This window comes from Rhinolophus ferrumequinum, chromosome 6, assembly GCF_004115265.2.
Source record: "Rhinolophus ferrumequinum isolate MPI-CBG mRhiFer1 chromosome 6, mRhiFer1_v1.p, whole genome shotgun sequence".
NCBI lineage: Eukaryota > Metazoa > Chordata > Mammalia > Chiroptera > Rhinolophidae > Rhinolophus > Rhinolophus ferrumequinum.
The window spans coordinates 49544629-49566556 of record NC_046289.1 but is presented as its reverse complement, the minus strand read 5'-3'; the positions used below and the strand labels follow the sequence as shown (position 1 = coordinate 49566556).

At 42.7% G+C, this 21928-nt stretch overlaps 1 protein-coding gene and 1 pseudogene across 1 annotated transcript in view; one reads left to right on the top strand and one right to left on the bottom strand.

Moving 5' to 3' along the window:
- Positions 1 to 12531: 12531 nt before the first annotated feature.
- LOC117023126 (dual specificity protein phosphatase 5-like) lies at positions 12532 to 13696 on the top strand (annotated as a pseudogene).
- Positions 13697 to 20827: 7131 nt separating this feature from the next.
- The window catches only part of ANXA2 (annexin A2), a 41405-nt gene continuing 40304 nt past the window's right edge, over positions 20828 to 21928 (bottom strand). The window contains exon 13 of the mRNA XM_033108926.1: positions 20828 to 21195. Within this exon, the coding sequence (XP_032964817.1) occupies positions 21136 to 21195 (60 nt within the window). The 3' untranslated portion in view covers positions 20828 to 21135. The remainder of the gene's footprint in view (positions 21196 to 21928) is intronic.

Here is a 21928-nt window from a genome sequence, read left to right as displayed (position 1 = left end):
CTTTTTCTCACTCTAACTTCCTATAGCTTCCTTTAGACAACTCCTAAGTATTTTTTGACTTCTACGGTAAGTGAGCTTTTTAGAAAAGCAAACTCCTTTGCTTTTTCCTTATACAGATGGTGTCCTGCCCTTCTTTCCAGTGTCTCCCACAAAGTTCGGGAAGTTTTGGTTTCTTAAATTAGGCCTGAATTAGGCATTTGAAGCAACTCTAATCAAGAACATTGGCCAACGTGCCAGAACCTAAAACACAATAAACAAAGAGAATCAGTTAGCATCTTCCACGTTTAATGTTTATGCTGCTGGGCATACCCCTCCGCCCTCTTTCACGGTACCAGCCTGCAAGCCCCTGGTTTTTTGCTGTTTGCCATCTCTTGCTCTTCCATTTCAAGATGGAGCCCAAGCCAGGATGCATTTCTCTGAAGGGCTGCTGCCCTAATTCCTCCCCATCACTTCGCAGCTTGTCAGCCTGACCCAAGCAATAAGATCAACAAGAAAACAAATCCCGCCTTATTAGGTCCTTTTGATCTTAAACCCACACCCTCCGAGATTTCAGCTCCATGATGCTAGCTCCGCACAAGAGAAGCAGAGTTTTCGTATGAAAATAAATTAGACAAGCACACAGATGAAAGAGAAAATGGATGTGCAAGTGCTAAAATGTTCGAGAGCCATCAATGTGGTCAGCAAGCTATGCAAAGGGCAATGGTTTCTTTTCCTTTCTTCTTAGCCTTTGATTCTCTATTCTCCATTCACCCTGCAACAAGACAAGTCTTTTTCTTTCAATGAATATTTTTAAGGTACTACTTTGCAATTAGGGATGGCTTTTTTACTTTGGCATAATGGGGTTTTGTTTTCCACACAGAAATTATAACGTACACTAAAGATGGTAAACTCTAGTCCTAGAAGTCGCCTTGCTACGATCCATCAGCTGTGATAATATCAAGATGCAGATATCGTCAGGAACCTGGATGGAGCATTTCATTTATCCTATTCCCTCCCCGAGGAGAAGCTCCACCAGGGATTATATTATTATTATTCAAGCTCCCTGGACGCACTCCAAATGCAGATTGCAACTACAATTCAGAGAGAAACTTACAAAAGGTGATAGGAAACAGATCTTCTACAGAACATTTTTTAAATAAAAATTAACCTTTTCGGAGTTTAATTCCATTCTATAAATCCATAAATAGACCAGCTTTCAGGAACTAAAGACTAATCCTACAGTAATAACACATAGCTCGATTTCTCATTCCATACAATCATTAATATTGTTTTAAAAATCACAAGAAATCTCTTCGACTTCTTAAGCTTTGTAATTCATTTCTGTACACCGATTCAAGAAACCTCATTAATTTAGGTGGCCTTTTTGCAGTACATCTGAGGCATGCAAATATTTGGGATTTTTACCTTAGGTCAGAGGTTAAGAAAAAATTAACTTCTCATTTTCAGAAAGGATTTATGAATGTGGAAAACTGCTTTTGACAGTAACGTGTTTATGTTATCTATTTTGCAAATAAAATAGGCTACACAGAATATATGAAGTAAAAGGGGAAAGGAGAGAAAGGTTTTATATAAGTGATTTTATATAAATTTTATATAAAAGGTTTTACATAAATTTTTTAAGAAAGAAAAAAACATCTTGTTACCTTGTTAACATTTTTTTCCCCTATATCCCAGATTCAATATTCCAATCAAATGTACGATGAAGGAGCTTTAATTTGGGAGAAAAAAAATTCTACGAACACTGATCGACACGTAATTTGTGCAATTATTTTATCTAGACTAAACTCCCTATGCTCTACTCTCCAATCACTTGATGGACTGAAATGCCTTTTCCATTGAGCTGAGTTTACAATTATCCTTAAACAAGTGAAATTTCAAAGGCTGCTCAATAGGTATTTTCTGTTCTGCATTAGAACTCGTAAATGCATAACCTGCACATAAACAAGTCACTCTACCTAATTAAATGGAATCTCTTGTTCTCTATTAAAAATTTAGAAGTGCTGCCTGAGTATAAACATGTCATTTGAGAAGGGGGAGGGAGAATCTCGTAATATCCGTGAATAACCAGCTGAATCTCCTCTAAGCACAGACGCGTATAATTTTTTCTAATTATTTTATTATCAGTAAAGATTGTTTAAATGTAAAGGATATTCATTGTTGGCAATAATCCCCTCAAGTGTTATCTGTGTACTAGGGAAATTCAATCTGGGCGCTTTAATTTACTTCAGAGACTATCACACAGACTTCCCCGACTTTCTTTTTCAGATGTCTGTGTCCTGAAAGAGGTAACAACATTTTCTCTGAGAGTTGCATCTAGATTGAAGAATGGCTTTATTCAGTTGGGTTTTTACATCACATATCTAGACCTAGAATTCTTAGAAGGATAATCCATAAAAGCTCTAACTTGGAAATGAAAATGTTCCTAAAATTCTTTGAGTTCGTGTCGTTTGGTCTGTTGCTAAAGAAAGTAAAGGTTTTTAAACTCTTTCCCCTTTTTTTGGAAATTGAGGAATTATAAAGCACCTCCAGCTAATCAAAGTAGTTTAACTTGTATTCAGGATACACTTCCCAGGCTACCAACAGTCTTTAAAAAAAATCTCTTTTCGTGAAATTTGAAACAATATTTGTGACACTTTATATCATAAGACCAGCCCCAGAAATTGCAGCACATAAATGTTTGAGGAGGCCGATGTAGAGTTGTGAACTGCGAGGTGTTTTGTTAGAGTGCCCTCTTGTGGTTAAATGTCATCGACACAATTTCTATTCCACTTTTTTTAAATTAAAGCTTATTGGGGTGACAATTGTTAGTAAAATTACATAGGTTTCAAGAGTACAATTCTGTAATATGTCATCTATATAACATGTTGTGTGTTCACCACCCAGAGTCAGTTCTTCTATCACCATATATTTGATCCCTTTTACTTTCATCTACCGCCCCCCTCCCCCTTTACCCTCTGGTAATCACTAACCTATTGTCTCTGTCTATGAGTTTTTGTTTCTTCATTTGTTTGTCTTGTTCCTTTGTTGTTTTAAAGGCACATTTGATAACCCACAGTAGTGTAATTTTAACAAAGATAAGCTGCAATTCGAAGTTGAACTTTCCAGTACCTTGTTGGATTTTGGATCTTCTCCTCTTCTCCAAAAACACCTTAAAATGCATTCACTCAAGCATACAGGAATGTAAGGGAGTTCTTAAATGTATGAAAACTCTTACAATATATACACACACAAATTATACACAAATGCAAAGCAATATTCCTTTCTGACTTGGGAACAGAGAAAGTCTTCATGAAACGACACCCAACCCCAAAGGTTCTTCAGCTGGCCATGGGAGGCATGGTTCCTTTCCCTGCCACCAGCACCACTGTCAGATACCGATAGCATGAAGTTGATGTAGCTGCTACAGGCTGGGTGGACCATGTCAGCAATCACTGCCTGAGAGGTCTTAAAATTCTGTGATGTTGACGGCACCCATTTGCAAGGACAACATACATCCCCATAGGAGCAAAGGCCCAATTCCCTCAGTCCTTGAGTGCAAACGAATGTGTCTTTTCTCTCATACCCCTTCCAATAGGGCTGTAGGAATTCAAAGTAAGGATAAAATACTGAAGAGAGTATTTATTATACTCAAGTACATCCATAGTTTGTTAATTATGCAAAATATAAACCATTTCTATTGCTTCAGAACGCTCTACCTAGAACCTTCACTAAAAATAACAATCTTTGTGATAAATCCTGATTTTGGCCAGAAAACCTGGGTTAAGGATTGAGAAATGTGGCCTTCTGTTTGATACACCAAATTTCACGTCTTAAACCATGGAGATTATACATTTCAAACTTGTCATTTTACAGATAAAAAAAACAAACGAACAGCAAGATGGAGGGATTTGCCCAAGATCTCATGGTAAAAAAACAGCAAACCTAGGATTAGAAGGGAGTCTCTCAGCTATAATTAGCATGAACTCCTTGGCTCCATCTTGCCAAATTGCTTTCCGGCATCCAGCTCTGTATCCTGGCCTCTAGCCCACAATACAACTCAGTGGTCTCTGAACTGCTACGAAAACTTTTCTGTTTGTTTTCTTTCCTCACAATGATAAATAAGATGACAATTATATTCTTTAAAACAAGATTAGCAGCAATTGAAAACCACAACCAAACTCAATATAACACTGAATATAAAACATCCTCCCTGGGCTGGAGATCCAAGATGGCAGAATAAACATTGTACCTGCTTCCTTCTGTGGACACATTAAAATTACAACTAAATTATAGAACACTCAACCTGGAGAACCATCCAAAGTCTAGCTGAACAGATGCTTATAACTAACAATATAAAGAAGCCACGTCAAGACTGGTAGGAGGGGCAGAGACACAGAACGGGCCCCACACCTGTGTGTGGTGCATGAGAACCAGGAGGGATATCTCAGCCGGGGAGGTTCCCCCCAAAGGAGTGACAGATCCCAGCCCCACAGAGGCTCCACAGCCTGGAATAGTGGTGCTGGGAAGAGAAGCCCCCACAACATCTGGCTGTGAAAAACAGTGGGGATTCCGACCATCCAGGTGGGAAAGAAGGCGTCGGAAAACCCAAACATTTTCTTAAACAGCCCGCGGACAGACTCACTCACTCACCGGCACTCACCTTGGGCTCCAGCGGAGGGACAGTGACTTGAGGGGTGTCAGAGGCATATGGGTGGGGGAGGGTGCGCAGGCTGAGGTGTGTAGCTTCAGGGAGAGAGCTGAGGACACTCAGCATTGTGTGGAGGCCCCACCCCCGAGCAGCCGGCAGGCAGGCGCCATCTTTCCTGTGTTGAACCCGCCCCCTACACTTACAGCCAAATCTGAATCTGATTAGTCTGGTGAGCTCCAGGGCTCCGCCCTGTAGACTCAGCTGGGACCTCACCCCATCCAACTCTCCCAACACAGGAGGCATCTTCTCACAAGAAGCCAGCCCTTCCCTCATTGCACTCTTTCTTGGAAAACTCTCCAGGTCTGTGGGTCCCAGGCCAGCAGCAACTGGCCTCAGTGTGCTCTGAGGCTTTTGCTGAGTACCTCCAGGCTCAGCACTGGCATCAACTCTGAGTCTACATTAAGCTGCTGACGACAACGCTTCCCACTCTAATGACACCCTGAGACCCTACCACACCCAACTACGGACTGCACCAGGCTTTACCAGAGGCTGAACCTTAAGGAAGCCAGCAGGTGGCAGCAGGCCTCGGGGTGCTGTGGCTTATTGCGGAGCACCCCAGGCCCAGTACTGGTGGCAGCCATCCTTGGTTCACAGTGTGGCCCCTCTCCCATGTGCCTCCAGGCCCAGCACAGGCAGCGACCAACCATGGATCACTTTGTAGCTCCTACCAGGTCGTCCCCAACTGGTCAGAGGCAGTGGGTGGCCTGGGCCTGCACCAGAGCCCTTCCTAAGGGGCCCAAGAACCAACATACTGAGGTTGGATTCAGACCACAGCAGAGCACCACCCAATTTGCCCCACAAGGGGTGGTCTCAACAGGCACTAGAGCCCGCTGGGGTGAATCCCACTCAGTGAGATATAGCCTCCCTCTCCTCCCCTGCAAGCAGCCCCTAAGCTGTGGACATGATCAAACCCCAGAGACAGCCTGAGGGTTGATCCCACCCACAGACATGCCAATAGCAACCAAGGTTCAACTATAACAGGAGGGCACACAGAACCACACAAAGGACACTGTTGAAGCACCCAGAGCAGGTGACCAGGGAGACTGTGCCACGGCGCCACAGGGCACCTACTACATAGGGCCACCCGGCCAAGACTGGGAGACCTAGCAGATCTAATATATAGAAACAAACATAGGGAGGGAGCCAAAATGGGGAAACAAAGAAATATGTACCAAATGAAAGAACAGGAGAAAACTCCAGAAAAATAACTAAATTAAATGGAGGCAAGCAACATACCAGAGATTGCATTCAAGACAATGGTTATAAGGATGCTCAAGGAACTTAGTGAGAACTTCAACAAAGAAATAGGAAACATAAAAGGGAACACAGAAACCATAAAAAAAAACCTCAGAAGTGAAGAATACAATAACTGAAATAAAGAATGCACTAGAAGGAAATCACCAGCAGACTAGACGAAGCAGAGGATCAAATCAGCAATTTTGAAGGCAAGGTAGCAGAAAACACTGAATCAGAACAGCAAAAGGGAAAAAGAATAAAAAATAATGAGGATAGTTTAAGAGATCTCTGGGACAATATCAAGTGTAACAACATTCTCATCATAGCGATACCAGAAGAAGAGAGAAAGCTATGCATTGAGAACCTATTTGAAGAAATAATGACTGAAAATTTTCCTAACTTGGTGAAGGAAATAGACATACAAGTGCAGAAAGCACAGAGTCCCAAACAAGATGAACCCAAACAGGCCCACACCAAGACACATTATAATTAAAATGGCTAAGGTTAAAGATAAAGAGAGAATTCTAAAAGCAGCAAGAGAAAGACAACTCGCAACTTATAAAGGAGCCCCCATAAGATTGCCAGATGATTTTTCAATAGAAACTTTGGAGGCCAGAAGGGATTGGCACAAAATATTCAATGTGATGAAAAGAAAGGACTTTTAACCAACATTACTCGAGCCAGCAAGACTATCATTTAAAATCAAAGGACAGATAAAGAGCTTCCCAGACAAGAAAAAGCTAAGAGTTCATCACCAACAAACCAGGATTACAAGGAATGTTAGAGGGACTTCTTTAAGATCTTAGGGAAAAAAAATCAAAATTATGCATAATAAAATGGCAATAGCTACATACCTATCAACAATTATTTTTAATGTAAGTGGATTAAATGCTCCAATCAAAATACATAGGAGAGCTGAGTGGATAAGAAAACAAATCCCTTACATATGCTGCCTACAAGAGACTAACTTAAGATCGAAAGATACATACAGACAGAAAATAAAGTGATGGGAAAAGTTATTTCATGAAAATGGAAACAAAAAATTTAAAAAGCTGGGGTAGCAATATTTATACCAGACAAAATAAACTTTACAACAAAGGCTATAACAAGAGACAAAGAAGGACCCAGTAATCCCACTTCTGGGTATTTATCTAAAAAAACCCAAAACGTTACTTCAAGGGGACATGTGCATCCATATGTTCACTGCAGCATTATTTACAATGGACAAGATGTGGTGGCAGCCTGGGTGTCTGTCAATGGATGAATGGATAAAAATAGGTGGTACATATATACAATTGGAATATTGCTCAGCCATAGAAGGGAAGGGGTTCCTGCCATCTGCAGTGGCATGGATGGACCTGGAAGGTGTTGTGTTGAGTGGAGTGTCAGACAGAGAAAGACAGATGCAATGTGATTTCGCCTGTATGTGGAATCTAAAGAACAAAATTAGCAAACAAAACAGAAACAAACTCATAGATACAGAAAACATTTTAATGGTTGCCAGAAGGGATGGGGTTGGGGGTGGGAGAAAAAAGGGGAAGAGATTAAGTAGTATAAATTAGTTGTTACACAGTAATCATGGGGATGTAGGGTATAGCATAAGGAATATAGTCAATAATATTGTAATAACTACGTATGGTGTCAGATGGTACTAAATTTATCGGGGTGATAGATGGAAGAGGCATGGAGGAGTAGGTGAAAAAGTTTAAGGGATTAAGAAGTACAAATTGGTAGTTAAAAAATAGTCATGAGGATGTAAAGTAAAGCACAGGGAATGTGGTCAATAATATGGTAATAGCTATGTATAGTACCAGGTGAGTACTAGACTAGTCAGGAGAATGATTTCTTAAATTATATAAATGTCTAACCACTATGCTGTACATCCGAAATCAATATAAAATAATACTGAATTTCAACTGTAATTGAAAAATTAAAAAAGGGGGGTAAAGGTGAAGGGTAATATGAGGTCCAAATTTCCGGTATAAAACAAATAATTCATGGGGATATAATGTACAACATGGAAAATATAGTCAATAATATTGTGATACCATAGTACGGTATCAGATGGCTGCTGGACTTATCATGGTGATCACTTCTTTGAGTATATAAATGTTGAACAACTATAGTGTACACCTAAAACTGATATACTGTTGTATGTTAGCTATATTTTTTAATAAAAATCTTTAAAAAAAAAAACCATCCCTGGAAATTTCTGGAATTCCCATTCCATGTGCACTCATGCTCTGTGGGGCTTGTCAACCAAACATCTTATGTAAAATGGAATTAGAGTACATTAAGGAACTGATAATGTGCCATTTTTTATTATAAATGCCAATATTAGTACCCCTCCGTGACTAACTTTATATATTATTAGGAAGTACTTTTTGTCATTTATGAAAATAAAAGGCCATGGAATGATTCATTGTAGGTAAAAGACCTGAAGAGAGGTCCTTGATCAGTTGCCTTCAGTTGATACATACAGATGTGCATAAGCTGAAAGACTCTAGGGATGATGGCCTTCCACAAAAATCTGATGAGGTTGTGGTAGTAATAGAGATGCCCACAAGATGGCACTCTTCTTTATTTTTAATTCATCGAAAGCAAAAAAAAAAAAAAAAAGTCAAACAAAATAGTAGTGATTTTCACACAGTCCAGAATAAATGGGGTTGTGAAATATGTAGCTGATTTCATATTCTCTCATGTTTAATGTTGTAATGATGCATGTGTAATGCATCACAGTTATGAAAATGGGCCCCCCACTTCCCTGAGAACTAAGCATGTGGCATGGAGAGCTGACTGGTTCCCACAGGGCTTGGGACAAAAGGGGTGTGTGTGTGTGTGTGTGTGTGTGTGTGTGTATGTGTGTGTGTGTGTGTAAAAAAAGGGTGTGTGTGTGTGTGTGTGTGTGTGTGTGTGTTTTTGCATGATTCTATATTTTTCCTAAAAGGTGAATTCTGTCTAAAAAGTATGTTAGATTCTCTCCGGTCTTAAGAGTTTGCTATCTTAAAGGCTAAAGTCAAAGTTCTCCAACCAATGCGTCTTCCTCCACAAATTCCTTTCCTGAATGGACTTTACTATCCTTGTTGTGCATTCGTGCGCACGTACACATACACACACACACACACACACACACACACACCAGATCCTCTCCTGTGCTACTGAAAAAACAAAGTATTTGCAGTTCTCTTTAGTAGGCAACAGATAACATCTGATTTGTCAGCAAGATTAGTGAATAAAAACAATACATGGAAATTATGAGAAGACCTCAATGACCGGGAAAAGGCTGGAGATCTCAAAGCTTTCTTCACACGGGACTCTTGTTCCACAAACTGAACAGAAATATTTTGCTAATAAAAAAAAATAAACACTGGCTTTTCGACATATGATGCTGGAACAACTAAGTATCCATAAGCAAAACGATGGACCCAGACATAGACCTTACACCTTACACAGAATGGATGATAGTCCTAAATGGAAAATGGAAAACTGTAACAATTTCCCAAAGAAAACATAAAATCTACATGACCTTGGGTTTGGTGATGAGTTTTTAAATACGACACCAATAGTACAGTCTACAAAAGAGAAAACTGAGAAAGTAGACTTCATTATAATTAAAACTACTTGGGTGGCCGGTTCGCTCAGTGGTTAGAGTAAAGTGCTAATAACACCAAAGTCACAGGTTCAATTCCCACACGGGCCAGTGAGCTAGCTGCGCCTTCCACAACTAGATTGAAAACAACGACTTGACACGGAACTGATGGGTCCTGGAAAAACACACTGTTCCCCAATATTCCCCAACAAAAATTTAAAAAAAAAAAAATTAAAACTTCTGCTCTGTGAAAGACACTGTTAAAAGAATGAAAAGACAAGGCACAGACTGGAAGAAAATATTTGCAGAACACATATCTGATAAAGGACTTATATCTAAAATATAAAGAACTCTTTTATCAGAGTGGTCATTTCATAAGGTGTATAAATTTCTACTTACTATGTTGTACACCTGAAACTAATATTTTATGTCAACTGTAATTGAAAAATAATTTTTTAAAAAAGAACACACACAAAAAGAACTCTTAAAAGTCAACAATAAAAAAAAACAGAATAAAAAGGGAGCAAATGATCTGGACAGACACCTCATCAAAGAAGATATACAGATGGCAAATAAGCATATGAAAAGGTGCTCAACAACGTTTGTTATTAGGGAACTACAAATGAAAACAACAATGAGATACCACTACACAACTATTGGGATGACGATATCCAAAAAAACTGACTACATCAAATGCTGACAAGGTTGTGGAACAACGGGAACACTCATTCATTGCTAATGGGAATGCAAAAGCTACAGCCACTTCAAAAGACAGTTTGGAAGTTGCTTACAAAACTAAATACAGTTTTACCGTATGACTCAGCAATTGTACTCCTAGGTATTTATCCAAACGAGCTGAAACTTATGTCGCCAAAAAATTCTGCAGAAATGTTTATAATAGATTCCAATTGTAGGACATCCTACAAAATATCTGACCAGCAACCCTCAAAACTGTCAAGGTCACCCAAAACAAGAAAGTCTGAGGAACTGCCACAGCTAAAGGGCCTGAGAAGGGAGCCCTGCCTATTGAATGTAGCGATGGATTCCTGGGACAGAAAAGGGACTCAAGGGGCAGACTGAGGAAATCTGAAAAAACCATGGAGTTTAGTTAATACTAATGTGACAGTGTTGGTTTATTCATTGTGACTAACATATCCTACTAATTTAATGTAAGATGTTTAAAAAAGAGGAAACTGGGTGTGGGAAGTACAGGTACTCTCTGAACTATCATCACAATAATCCTGCAAATCTAAAACTATCATAAAATTAAAAGTTTAGTTTTAAAAATGTTGATAGTCTTTTCCCAACTCACACACTCACAAAATTAATGGATAGATTTTTCTAACATTTTTATTACAATTCTGACACAGAAGCAGTAGAGTGAGCAGATTACCAACAACAAATGGTGTTGGAGTAAGAGATTTGGGTTCTGCCTTTTACTAGCTTTTGTGTGACTTTGGCTGAGCTTAATCTGGCTGAGCCTCAGTTTTCTCCTCAGTCAAGTGGGTTCATGATACCTACTTCCTAGGCATACCACAGGAATTAAACATCATAATCTATGTCAAGCACCTAACACAGTGCCAGGCATAGAGTAAGCTCAAGAATTTATTGCTCTTATTAGCTACCTAGTGTGGACTGATTGACACAACAAGTGTCCTGGTAGTAAACAGACTTAAATAGAAAAACTCAGAATGTATAAAATCTCTACCTTGAGTCCTTTATGATGGATGAGAGAATGATAAAGTCTTACCCTTAACCCATCAAGCGCCAACATCAGTTCCAGAAAAACATTCAAATAGGTATTTACTCCAGAGCCAAGCGATATGTTCTAACCAACAGAAAGCCCTTCTGGTGGGAGAGATTTGGGGGTTTTGCTCTAACCTGCTTGGTATTTCCTACAGTTCGTACTACCATCATTTAATTGCAGTCATGATTCCAGGAAGGGAGCCCTTAACTCCTCTCCCTAAAGGAACTGGTCCGTGTCAGGTCATCAAATGAAACAAGTTTCAAGAGCAGGAGGAAATGGTCATCGTGAAACATTATTTCCTACCCATCATCAGCCTACATATATTCGACAACTTGATATGGACCATAGTTGATAGCTTTTTTTTAAAAGGAAAAAAAAAAGAACCTGTCCCACTGCCAAGAAGATGAAGGAGATTAGCTGTAAAATGAATTCAAGGACAGCCCACGCTAAGATCCAAACACTGTACATTTCCCTGATGGGTTCACAAAGTCAAGTCCTGTGATTTGTTGACAGACAGGAAGGAAAGAAGTAAGGGGCACCTCCCAGGGTAACTATTTGGCAAGAGAGAAAGCCAAGAGAACCAAGGAGGCCAAATTCTGAACTGGGTACAGGTCATAGGAGGACAAGCCACATGAGACCCTTGAAACCACTGTCCACTGCCCTGTGCAAACACCACACAGTGGGAAGCGTCTCTTGGATCCAGGTGGGACAACTCTCTAATAAACTGTACACTATAACTTATTTATATATTACCTGGTTATATATGAAATTTATTTATTTGATTTATTAAATGCTTCCACTATACCAAAGTATATGCTGGAGACATTACATGAATTCTCTCATTTCACCCTCACAACGTTATATGGTGAATACGATTATTCCCAGGGGAGTAGACGCACAGGGCACACGGACTGGGGTACTTCTGGGAAAGACTTCAACGTAAGTTGAACGCCCAGGCTCACAGTGGGGTTCAAAGGAAACACATCTGTGTCGGGGGGAGGCTGTCATCCTGACTGTCCCATGGGCCTCCCATCCGGGACCTGCAGCAACAGAGCTGGATCCGAACACAGACTAACCACTGAGCACCCTCAAATCTGTCTTCTCTATTGGGGGTGGGGTGGGTGGAGACATGACTGGCTGATTTAACTCATCTCTGAGGCGGAGCTCCCAAACACTTCTGATATCTGAGCCAGAGTTTTCCACTATAAAACATATCAGAAGTATATTCATGAGCCATCTGATGTGGCTCTTCCAGTTACACGCCTTACTTATATGCAGTTTCCAGTTATGCTGCACGTTTTGTTATCCTCGTACCCCACTCAAAGCCCCCCGGCCCGGCTGCTGCGGTGCCAACGTGCAGGGCGGGAAAGAGGGCTGAGGGCTAGGGCTCTGGGGTGGGTCCGTGGCGGCAGCACCGCCACCCTACCTGGCCTTCGCCTCCCCCTGCGGGCAGGGCTCCTGAGCGCCAACCTCCCGTCGCGGTGCGAAACGTGCTGCCCCGCGGGCGCGGCGGCTGTGGGGGGCGGCGTGCGGGCCCGGCTGCGCCGCGCCAGGAGGGCGCACTGCGTGCCTCGTGGTGCCCACCTTCCTGCCCGCCTGCCCCGGGGGGGCTTCCTCAAACGGGGTTGTGAAACTTTCTACTCGGGATCTCGAGCATTGCATGGCTGTAAACCCCATTTCCCAAGAGGAGATTGAAACCCAGAGAACCCGCATCAGCCAGGACGGGAAACCAGCATCAGCCAAGGCGGCCTAGGACCAGGGCTGCCCAGGTGAAACCCTGCCTTCCGGTCCTCTCCCCCGGAAGTGCCTGCCTTGCATCCAGGTGCAAGGCCCTGCCACCTGCAAAGCACAGCACAGAATGTCTGGTGGGAGGACTTCCGAGGCCTACACCCCGCCACCTGCACTCCAGTTAGGTCTCAGTGGAAGAAGCCACATGGCTGACACTAGCTCCCACTTTCAAGAAGCAATAGACTTAATTGACTGTGTCAGGGACAGAGAGACAAGGTCCTGGTCCACAGTGAGGCGGGGCTCTCCCCCGTTCACCTACCATCTGCATGGCTTCCCTCGTGAAGACAAATCTGTTCCACGTGAGGGAGGCCTTCGATGACACCGAGCAGAGAAGGACTGTCATCTTGCCTAACTTTGGCTTCATAGGTCAGCGCCTGCAGTATGAATTTGAGATCCTGCCTTCCGCGCCCAAACCCAGGAGGAGGCAGCCAGCTTTTCATTCAGAGCCCATTTTCAGACACTGAGCCCCCGTGTGCAGGGTTCCTACTGCACATTCCCTGCCTCGGTGCTGGCTCTCAGAGCCCAGCAGGAGCTCCTTGGCCACCGCTATGTCCTGCGAAAACTGGGATGGGGGCACCAGCCCAGCCCCAAGAACAACTGCGATTCTGTTTCTTTAACTCATAGACATTCCATACCTGTGCAGTACTGAAGATATATGCCCCTGTGTCATGCACCCCAGGGGGATAGTAAGTGGTCACCAGGCTCTCAAACAAAGTAATGACTGACCTCAGTCAAGGATATGTTCTCTTGGGACTGAAGGAAGGCCAAGCCATTACGAGAGCACAGGCAGTGCTGATGCCCCACCTGCCCTCTCAGGACTGCCCAGTCCTTGCACCTCAATGCACCGTTTCATTTCAATAGTAAGGTAATAAATACACGCAGCAACGTGGGGATAGCTTTTACTAGACCAGGAGAAAAGGCAGTTACAAAGCCAATTCATTTGGTTGGAAGCACATTTCCACCTTATTTTTTTTAACTTTGGCAGTCTTAGTATCTGTCTTGTGTTGCATAAGGGCATAAGCGGATCTCCATCTAGTCAGGAGAGTAACCCTACTGGGTTTCTAGGGATGTGACGTATATGCTGATTTGAACCCCCAGATGTTTTGGAGACACGCTCTTGTGTCCAATGGCGGCCACTGGTTGAAGTAGCAAGATGTTGACACTTCCGGGTTGCCTTTTCACTGTGGGCTCTTCCCTGACTTTGGATTTTGGCATGATTCTTACTCATACTTGAACCTTTCTTGTTCTCCTCTCCTCAAAGCAATTCTTGTTATTTGCAAAGAGCTCTTCAGTTCATAGATCAAAAATCACCCCTTGGAGGCAGTGGCAGGGGGTGCCAGGAGAAAAAGAGTACCTACTGTCTGGGTCAGTGGAATTGGAACCGTTGGTTCCCATCTTGCTGTCCTTATAGGTGCTTATGTCTTGGGACACTTATTTTCTTCCCTGCCACTGGGGTTGTCTTCAAGCTGTTGACTTCTGGGATTTCTAAATTTCACAATGTGGCACTAACTTCTTTTTGACTGTAGGTTATTTCTCCAGGGGAAAAGGCAATAATTTTTCTAAAATCCATACAAATGTGAAGAAAAGCAGTATATTACTGGTTGTTGGTGGTGGTGGTGGTGTTTATAGTGCAAAATAAAAATATTAAAAGGAAAAAAACTCCCTGTCCCACATTCTCTATTGAAGAAATGATAAATGTCTATAAATCTACCATGTTTCCCCGAAAATAATACCGGGTCTTATATTAATTTTTGCTCCAAAAGATGCATTAGGGCGTATTTTCAGGGGATGTCTTATTTTTTTCATGTACGACAATCTACATTTATTCAAATAGTCATGTCATTTACTGTATTTGAATGACAAATACAGTCATTATTCAAATACAGTAATGTCATCTTCCAAAACATCGTCATAAAGTACTAAATGCATTCATCTGGCTGACGATCTTAACTGGGGCTTATTTTCAGGGTGGGTCATATTTTTGGGGAAACGCCCAATTAATGTTTGCGTGGAGACAGTATCTTACTGCAATGACTAATGTCAAGGGGGTGAGTTTCTGGCAGAGCAGCAGCTGGATGGGAGAAGAGAGGAAAAAGTTGTTAGCTGGTCTCTGAACTTGTGTAGCACATTCTTTGTGCCAAATAAACAACTTGTGTTATCACCTCTGAATTCATCAGTGCCTGGCTGGTTATTTAGAGTAAGGTGAGGAACCATAGAAAATGTTCTAAGTAGAGGCAAATAGATAACCGTGATAATGGAAAGAGACAGTGAGGTTCAGATAAAGTGGTGGAACATTCCAATTGCTGGGCAGAGCTCACCCTTCGAGAATGGCGGCCCGTTATGTGGACACTCATGCAGGAAGGAACTGAGCAAAGTATTATAGGACTGGGATTGTCAGAAATGGTTCCAGGGCACAGGGAGAAGGATCATGTGAGCACAGGGAGATGAAGTCAGTTACCAGGGCAGAAGACAAGTTATAGCAGCCTCAGCCCCCATAGGGCCAGGGTTATCAGAGCGAGACTCAGTACTGGGGACAAAATATGAGCCCCCGGCACAGCTCACTCTTTCCAAAAGCAGTACAGAAGTTATCAGAGTCACTGGAACAATGGGAGACGGGGCTGGTTAAGTATTCCATGTTCAGGCCAGCACAAGTCTGCAACCTAAGACAGACCAGGCCTGCATTTCCATGTATGGATTTGGAGGCTTCATCCAAGGGGAGGAACGAAGGATCCAGAGTTTAGGAACAAGCTTGATGTCCCTTCCCTTACTCTATCTGTTCATATTAGAAGGCAGATGTTAACTACACAGAAACCTCTTATTAAAACAGAGCTGGCACTTATCCCACTGAAGAGCTGAATACTTTTGATTCTACCCATTCCTTTATTTCATCTATGCTCTGAAATCATTTTCTGTTGTTTCTTTGTTTTCCCGGCAACTTGGAATACAGATCAGGAGTGCATCCTTCATGCTCCTTCTCTTGTTTTATGACTCTAATAGGGGCCTGTTTTCCCTATTGCTACACAAAATTTAGCTAACTTAAGCTCGTCAAAGCACAGGATTAGATCTAAATTATAGAGCACTGAGGTGTCTGGAATACCTCTGATGATTGATCCGGGATAAATCTTGTAGATCATACAAGGTCAAAAAGAAAAAGAAGTCAGAAGGAAATAGAAAAAGATTCCCTTCTACTGATTTGTCATGAGACACAGGCTGTTCTGGTGATTGCGGAAAGAAGAGGTACAGAATCACATCAGGATTGGAAAATAGGTTTTAACAAAGGCAGGGCCTCGTGCCCCATTCCCCACACCCAGTCGCTAAGACGTTCCCAGAGGTAGCCAACATTGTTGTGGGCAGGGTTTTGATCCCCTGCTAACACGCAGGCTCCCCCATCAGAGGTTGGGACACTCAGACGCTGCATGGAGGCTGGGTACCATGCCCATCACCTGGGCACCGGCCCGCTCAGTCTCTGGAAAGCCCGCTGTCTCAGCGATAGGTTACTGGCTTCTTCCTTTCACCTGAGCCCTAGCCTGCCAAAATGTTAACAGGGGTTGGTTCTAGTTGGAGTTCCAGGTGTTTCAGATTTTCTTCTGCATACTTTTCTATATTTTCCAACTTTCTACAATGATTATGTATTCCTCTTGTATGTCAGAAAAAAAGAAAAGAAAACATCCTGCTTTAAGGATTGCCTTTCCCAGAAACCTTCTAGACGTATCAACCTGCGTGAAGATCAGCTACTCTGGACCTTCAAGTGCCTCACCTGTGCCTTCCTCGAACACAGCTCTCATCATGCTACATGGTCAGTGTTGCCTTGTTCTTTAAAGCTGCAGTAATTAGTTCAGTGACCGGCACATACGGTGTTTCCCCAAAAATAAGACCTAACAGGAAAATAAGCCCTAGCATGATTTTTCAGGATGACACCCCCTGAACATAAGCCCTAACGTCACTTTTGGAGCAAATATTAATATAAGACCCGGTCTTATTTTCGGGGAAACACGGGAGAAGGCCTATTGAATAAATTAATAAGTTGATGAATGAATAAGTGAATGGCTGAGGTCCTACATTACCTGCTCAACTCTAGACTTTAAAAATCTTCCTAATTATACATGTGTTCATATCTATTAGGACAAAGGTGATCCATGAAGACCAAGCCAGGTTCCATTGACATAGTATCTTTTCTGGCTTGTTTGCTATTAATAGAAAGCTGATGGGTTCCACAGCAGAACAGCAGGGGGAAGAGAGAAAAGGGCTGGTGATCATCCTAAATAGCTCATTTCTTTACTGTGATTTCAGGGGTCCTCTTATCCCCCAAACATTCTCCATTTCCTTAGTCCCAATTTGGCCCAGAGCTTGGCCTAGCTTTTGGACTAGACGCAGGCTATTTAACGTTGGAATTGCTGGGTTTGGGTTCCATACGGCCTAAAGCAAGTGGCTTCTGGTTCACTCTCCCCTTACCCTTTACTGTGGAGAACAAGACTGAGCGGCCTGATTAGGGACGCATCGCTGGGAACAGCACAAATGCAAAAGAGGACTTGCAAAGGGGGAATGTGTGCCTTTCTGTTTTAGGAAACCTGCTGACATAGGGAATGCTTCTGTTTTTCTGCAGAAATGCCGCCTTCCGTGGACAAAATTCAGCCACAATCAAGCTAATTGAATGCACAAATGTAATATTTTTCCAGGGCACCTCCAATTTAATGCTTGATGAAATTGTGTCTTTCGCATATATTTACAAAAGCTTTTCTTCATCCAGAAATGTCTGTTAAAATTGCTTATAGATGCTGAGATAGCAAATCACTCTTCTAATGTAATGAGATAAGTCATCTCTATAAACTTTGCTTGCTCAAATGTACTCGCATAAAAGAAATCAGGCTACAGGCTTTTTTCAATAAATAGAATGAACAACTAGAACTTGATGGCTATAGCATGTTCTGCCTCATTGCTATGAGATGTTTAAAATTGCTCCCTCTCTCGCGCGCAGCAGAGTTTTCATTTTGGTAGTTGATGGAAAAAGGAGGTCAAATAAACTGATGTGGGTAAGAAGCCAAAGCCGTTTGTCAAAACGTGGGGAAAGGCCTGGAGATTGGAGCCATTTAAAGACTAAAAATTGATTTAAAAGATTTCTGTCCTCAAATCATTTTTCTTGCTAAATGCAGCCACTTTGTGAGCCTGGTTTTCCCTGCCTTAGCTACGAGTATCTTTACTAATAATTTACACCATAGGAACTTCACTGAGATTTACATGCATAGTCATTTGTGCACAGCCCCGTAAAACAGTTCCAAAGATCAAGAGTTCATGGAAAAGATGAGGCCTTGAGAGGTTTATCTGTTTCCAAGTAAAATTTGTCTTCCAACTTTCATCTGGAAGCCAACTCTGTACCAAAAGGTTTAATAGGTCACACGTGCCTAGGGTCACCATGCAGGACGGTCATGTAGGGCTACTCAGGTTGTGCACTGCACAACTACAGGGTCGAGATACCGTTCACAGACTGCAGTATGAAGGGTGGCATTTGGAATTGTACAGTGTGACAGTCCTGCCCAGCCCCCCACACACGCAGATTGCGGGGATGATTATCTTCTTATTCACTGGCATAGTTCAGTAAGCTTTCGTGGCTATACTGCATGCGTTGCCTACCACCTGAAGAATAAAACCAAAGTTCTTATTATCAACTGGCAAAATGTTAAAGCCTGCCCGGTGCCCCTGTCCTTCTCTTCACAAAGCAAAATTGTTTGGGAGAATATTGAAATCTCCAGATGGTTCTCCTGACATCAAGAAATGGTTGGGACAGCTTGACTGACGAAGATAGGCTGGGATCCAGAAGAATATGTGAGCAAATTCCAAGCGCCCTGTCAGTTTTGGAAAACATTAGACAACCATTGCTCCATCCAGGGCAGAGACAGCAGGCAGCATTTGGAACAGTTCTCTGGGAGTCTTTCTTGTGCCTGTCTGCCTTTTGGATTTTCCCTCCTGCCTGCTGGAGCGTCCAGACCAGTGGCCAGGCTGTCCTGGGCATGGCAGGACCCCAAGCCTGCCCCCACACTGGCTGCATAGTCAGCTTGGCTTTCTCCTCTATCACCGTCCCTTTGTCACCTGAAACACACTGTATGGTGGGAGGAAACAAAGCATCAGTACCTCCTGGTGGGAGGAAACAAAGCGTAACTCCTGATCTGAAACATTGCTCTTGACAGCCTCTGCCCAGCCCTATTAATTCTGAATCGAACACGACAATTTGGGGTTAAACAGAAAGGTCCTGCTTTTTAATGCAGTTCCTTGAACTCTGCCCCAAGCACCTGGAAAAGTATATTTGGGGATTTGGAGCATCAATTCTAATATGCATAGGAGGACGCATTTGAAAAAAACATCCTATTTTTGCATAACCTGCTTTTTAAATATTTCAGTGGCCTTAAATACTTTATGGGCAATTAGTGATTCAAGAGTCATGCACCATCTGCATTTCCATCTAAAGTTAGCCAAAGGGTCAAAATAACAAACCAGTCAGTCCACTGATGTATTTTGTGTGGTCAACACAGTATTGTTTTAATTGAACTTGATTGTTTGAAGTAGGGCAGGCATTCTCCATTTCTCCAGCCTTCCTACTTCTGTCCAACCAGCCCATATCACACATTTATTTCCATTACCTGCCTAGTCCCTGAAGACTGTGAAATTTGCCCAGGAACTGACTGGAATTTGCCCAGGAAGGTACAGGCGAGGAGCTTAGGGGTCCAGACGAGCTGAGCCTCACCCAGGAGCAGCCAGGTGTCAAGAATTAGCGGTTGACATAGCATCCTCTAACAAGGAGGAAATACAGTGTAAGGGTTTGGGGACAGTCATCTGCCCTGCCCCCACCCGCACACTCTGCTTAGGGGAAGTATCTGTATAAGCAAGCTGTCCAGTGTCCCGGGCTAGCAGCCTGTGCACAGCACCTTATTGTGCAGTCTATCCGGGAAAGAACAAGAATCCACACGACTCTAAGGAAGGCCCCTGGGTCTTTGGGGAGAGGGGGAGACCGTTTTCATTGTATCTAGTCTTTGTACCAGTTGCAAGAATTACCTCTTATCCATTATCAGAACCCTGAGACTCTGCATGGAGAGCTTCCTCCCAGCCGAAAACTTCACCTTAGACCTTAGGGCACAGACCAACTGTTCCCTCCTCCTCTGGGTCATCTTTCTTAACAGTCAAAAGCAATGCCTTTCTTCTCCATGGTCCCATCCCCGCCTCTTAGATATCCTTTACAAGAATGCTGCAACCTGATTCACTGGCAGACGAGTCCTTGAAATTGCAGCAGGATGATTTTTCTATTAGCCTAATGGCTTAAAGACATATTTGCAGCATTTGCTAAACAGAACTCGCCATCCCTTTTCCCAGTTTGAGGCCACTACTGATGATTATTTTCACCTGATTTACCTGCAGAAAGATGAGATGAGGGGTGACGCTGGGATGTTTTCCCCCGGAGGTACTATCATCTCTTGGGCAGGCAGAGCTGCCCTATAGAACTTTCTATTATAACGGGGATGTTGTCTCCCTGCGGTGTCCAATACACTAGCTGCTGAGTGGACACTGAGCATTTGAAATGTGGATGGCGTGACTGAGGAAATCCACTTTGTACTTTATTTCATTTAAATTAATTTAAAAGTACATAGTCACATCTGGATAGCGGCTACCGTAGCAGACAGCTCAGTTCTAGAGCTTTCTTCCTCTAGGGACAGCCTTACCAACCAAGCCATACAGCCCGTAAGTATGTTTGGTTTTTAAACAAATTGAAAGCGACGTCAACAAAGCAGTTGATTTCTAAAGTAAAAATTCAGTTTATTCGTCTGTTTATGACACAGTACACAAGAGGCAAAGTGTTTCACATCATAGATTTCACTTCCAGCTCTGTGGAATGTTCATTTCTTTGGCTAAAAGGAGAGACTACACAGGAAAGCCAGGCAATGCTTAGGCAAATGAAATAAGGATGGGGAGGCCGGCTATGCTAACGTCATGCTCACAATGCTGGGTACAGGGGCTGTTAGTGGCAAGCTGATTTCTAGAATTGTTAGCTGGAAACACAGGAGCACTGTTCCTGGACGCACTCTCGCTGGCGCCATCCTGGGCTCAGTCATCGCCTCCACACAGGTAGAGCAGCGCTTTCTGGTAGTCACCCTTGGTGTCTTGCTACATATGGCCAAGGAGAAAAAAGAAATTCAGTACCATGAAGAAGACCCAACCTTCACAGGGACATACAGGCTTCTCCCACTATTAACAGAGAAGACTCTGTGGGACCTGCCCAGACACGAGGTCTTGCAAGGCCACTCCAAACCAACCCATCGTCGGAGGATGCGCAAGCGGTTATGGCTTGGGGAGACTTTCAAGTCACATGATTACCACATGCAAATGCAAGATACTGGGGATTCACATGGTAAGCGACCAGGGCAACAGAATCCAACCGGCTCTAATTGCTGCCAGGTCCTGCAAACACCACCACTTTTCTCCTTGGGGCTCCCCCTTACTGACAAGATAGGGTATTTTCCTGCCTCACTGTGCTGTTTCCTGGATTCTTAAGGTCACATAGACATACGCTGGTGACGTGAAGAAACAATTACTAAAAGTCAAAACATGGCATCTAAACTTTAAACATATGCCCTAATAAACCTGGATATATCGAACCCACCTCTAAATTCATCCTTGGTAACCAGTGACATGCCTTTGAAAATGTCTAGATCTTTTAGAAAGGGGGATTGCCAATGCCTGTCTACACATCATGGGACCACTGTGAATGCAATCACTCCTTACGTACGAATGCTCCGTCCTTCCAAAACAAAGAGACTAAATTGATGGGAGAGATGGGAGTTCTGAGGAAATGTTGCCAGTCCTATCACAGAGGACTTTTCAAGAAATGGAAATATAA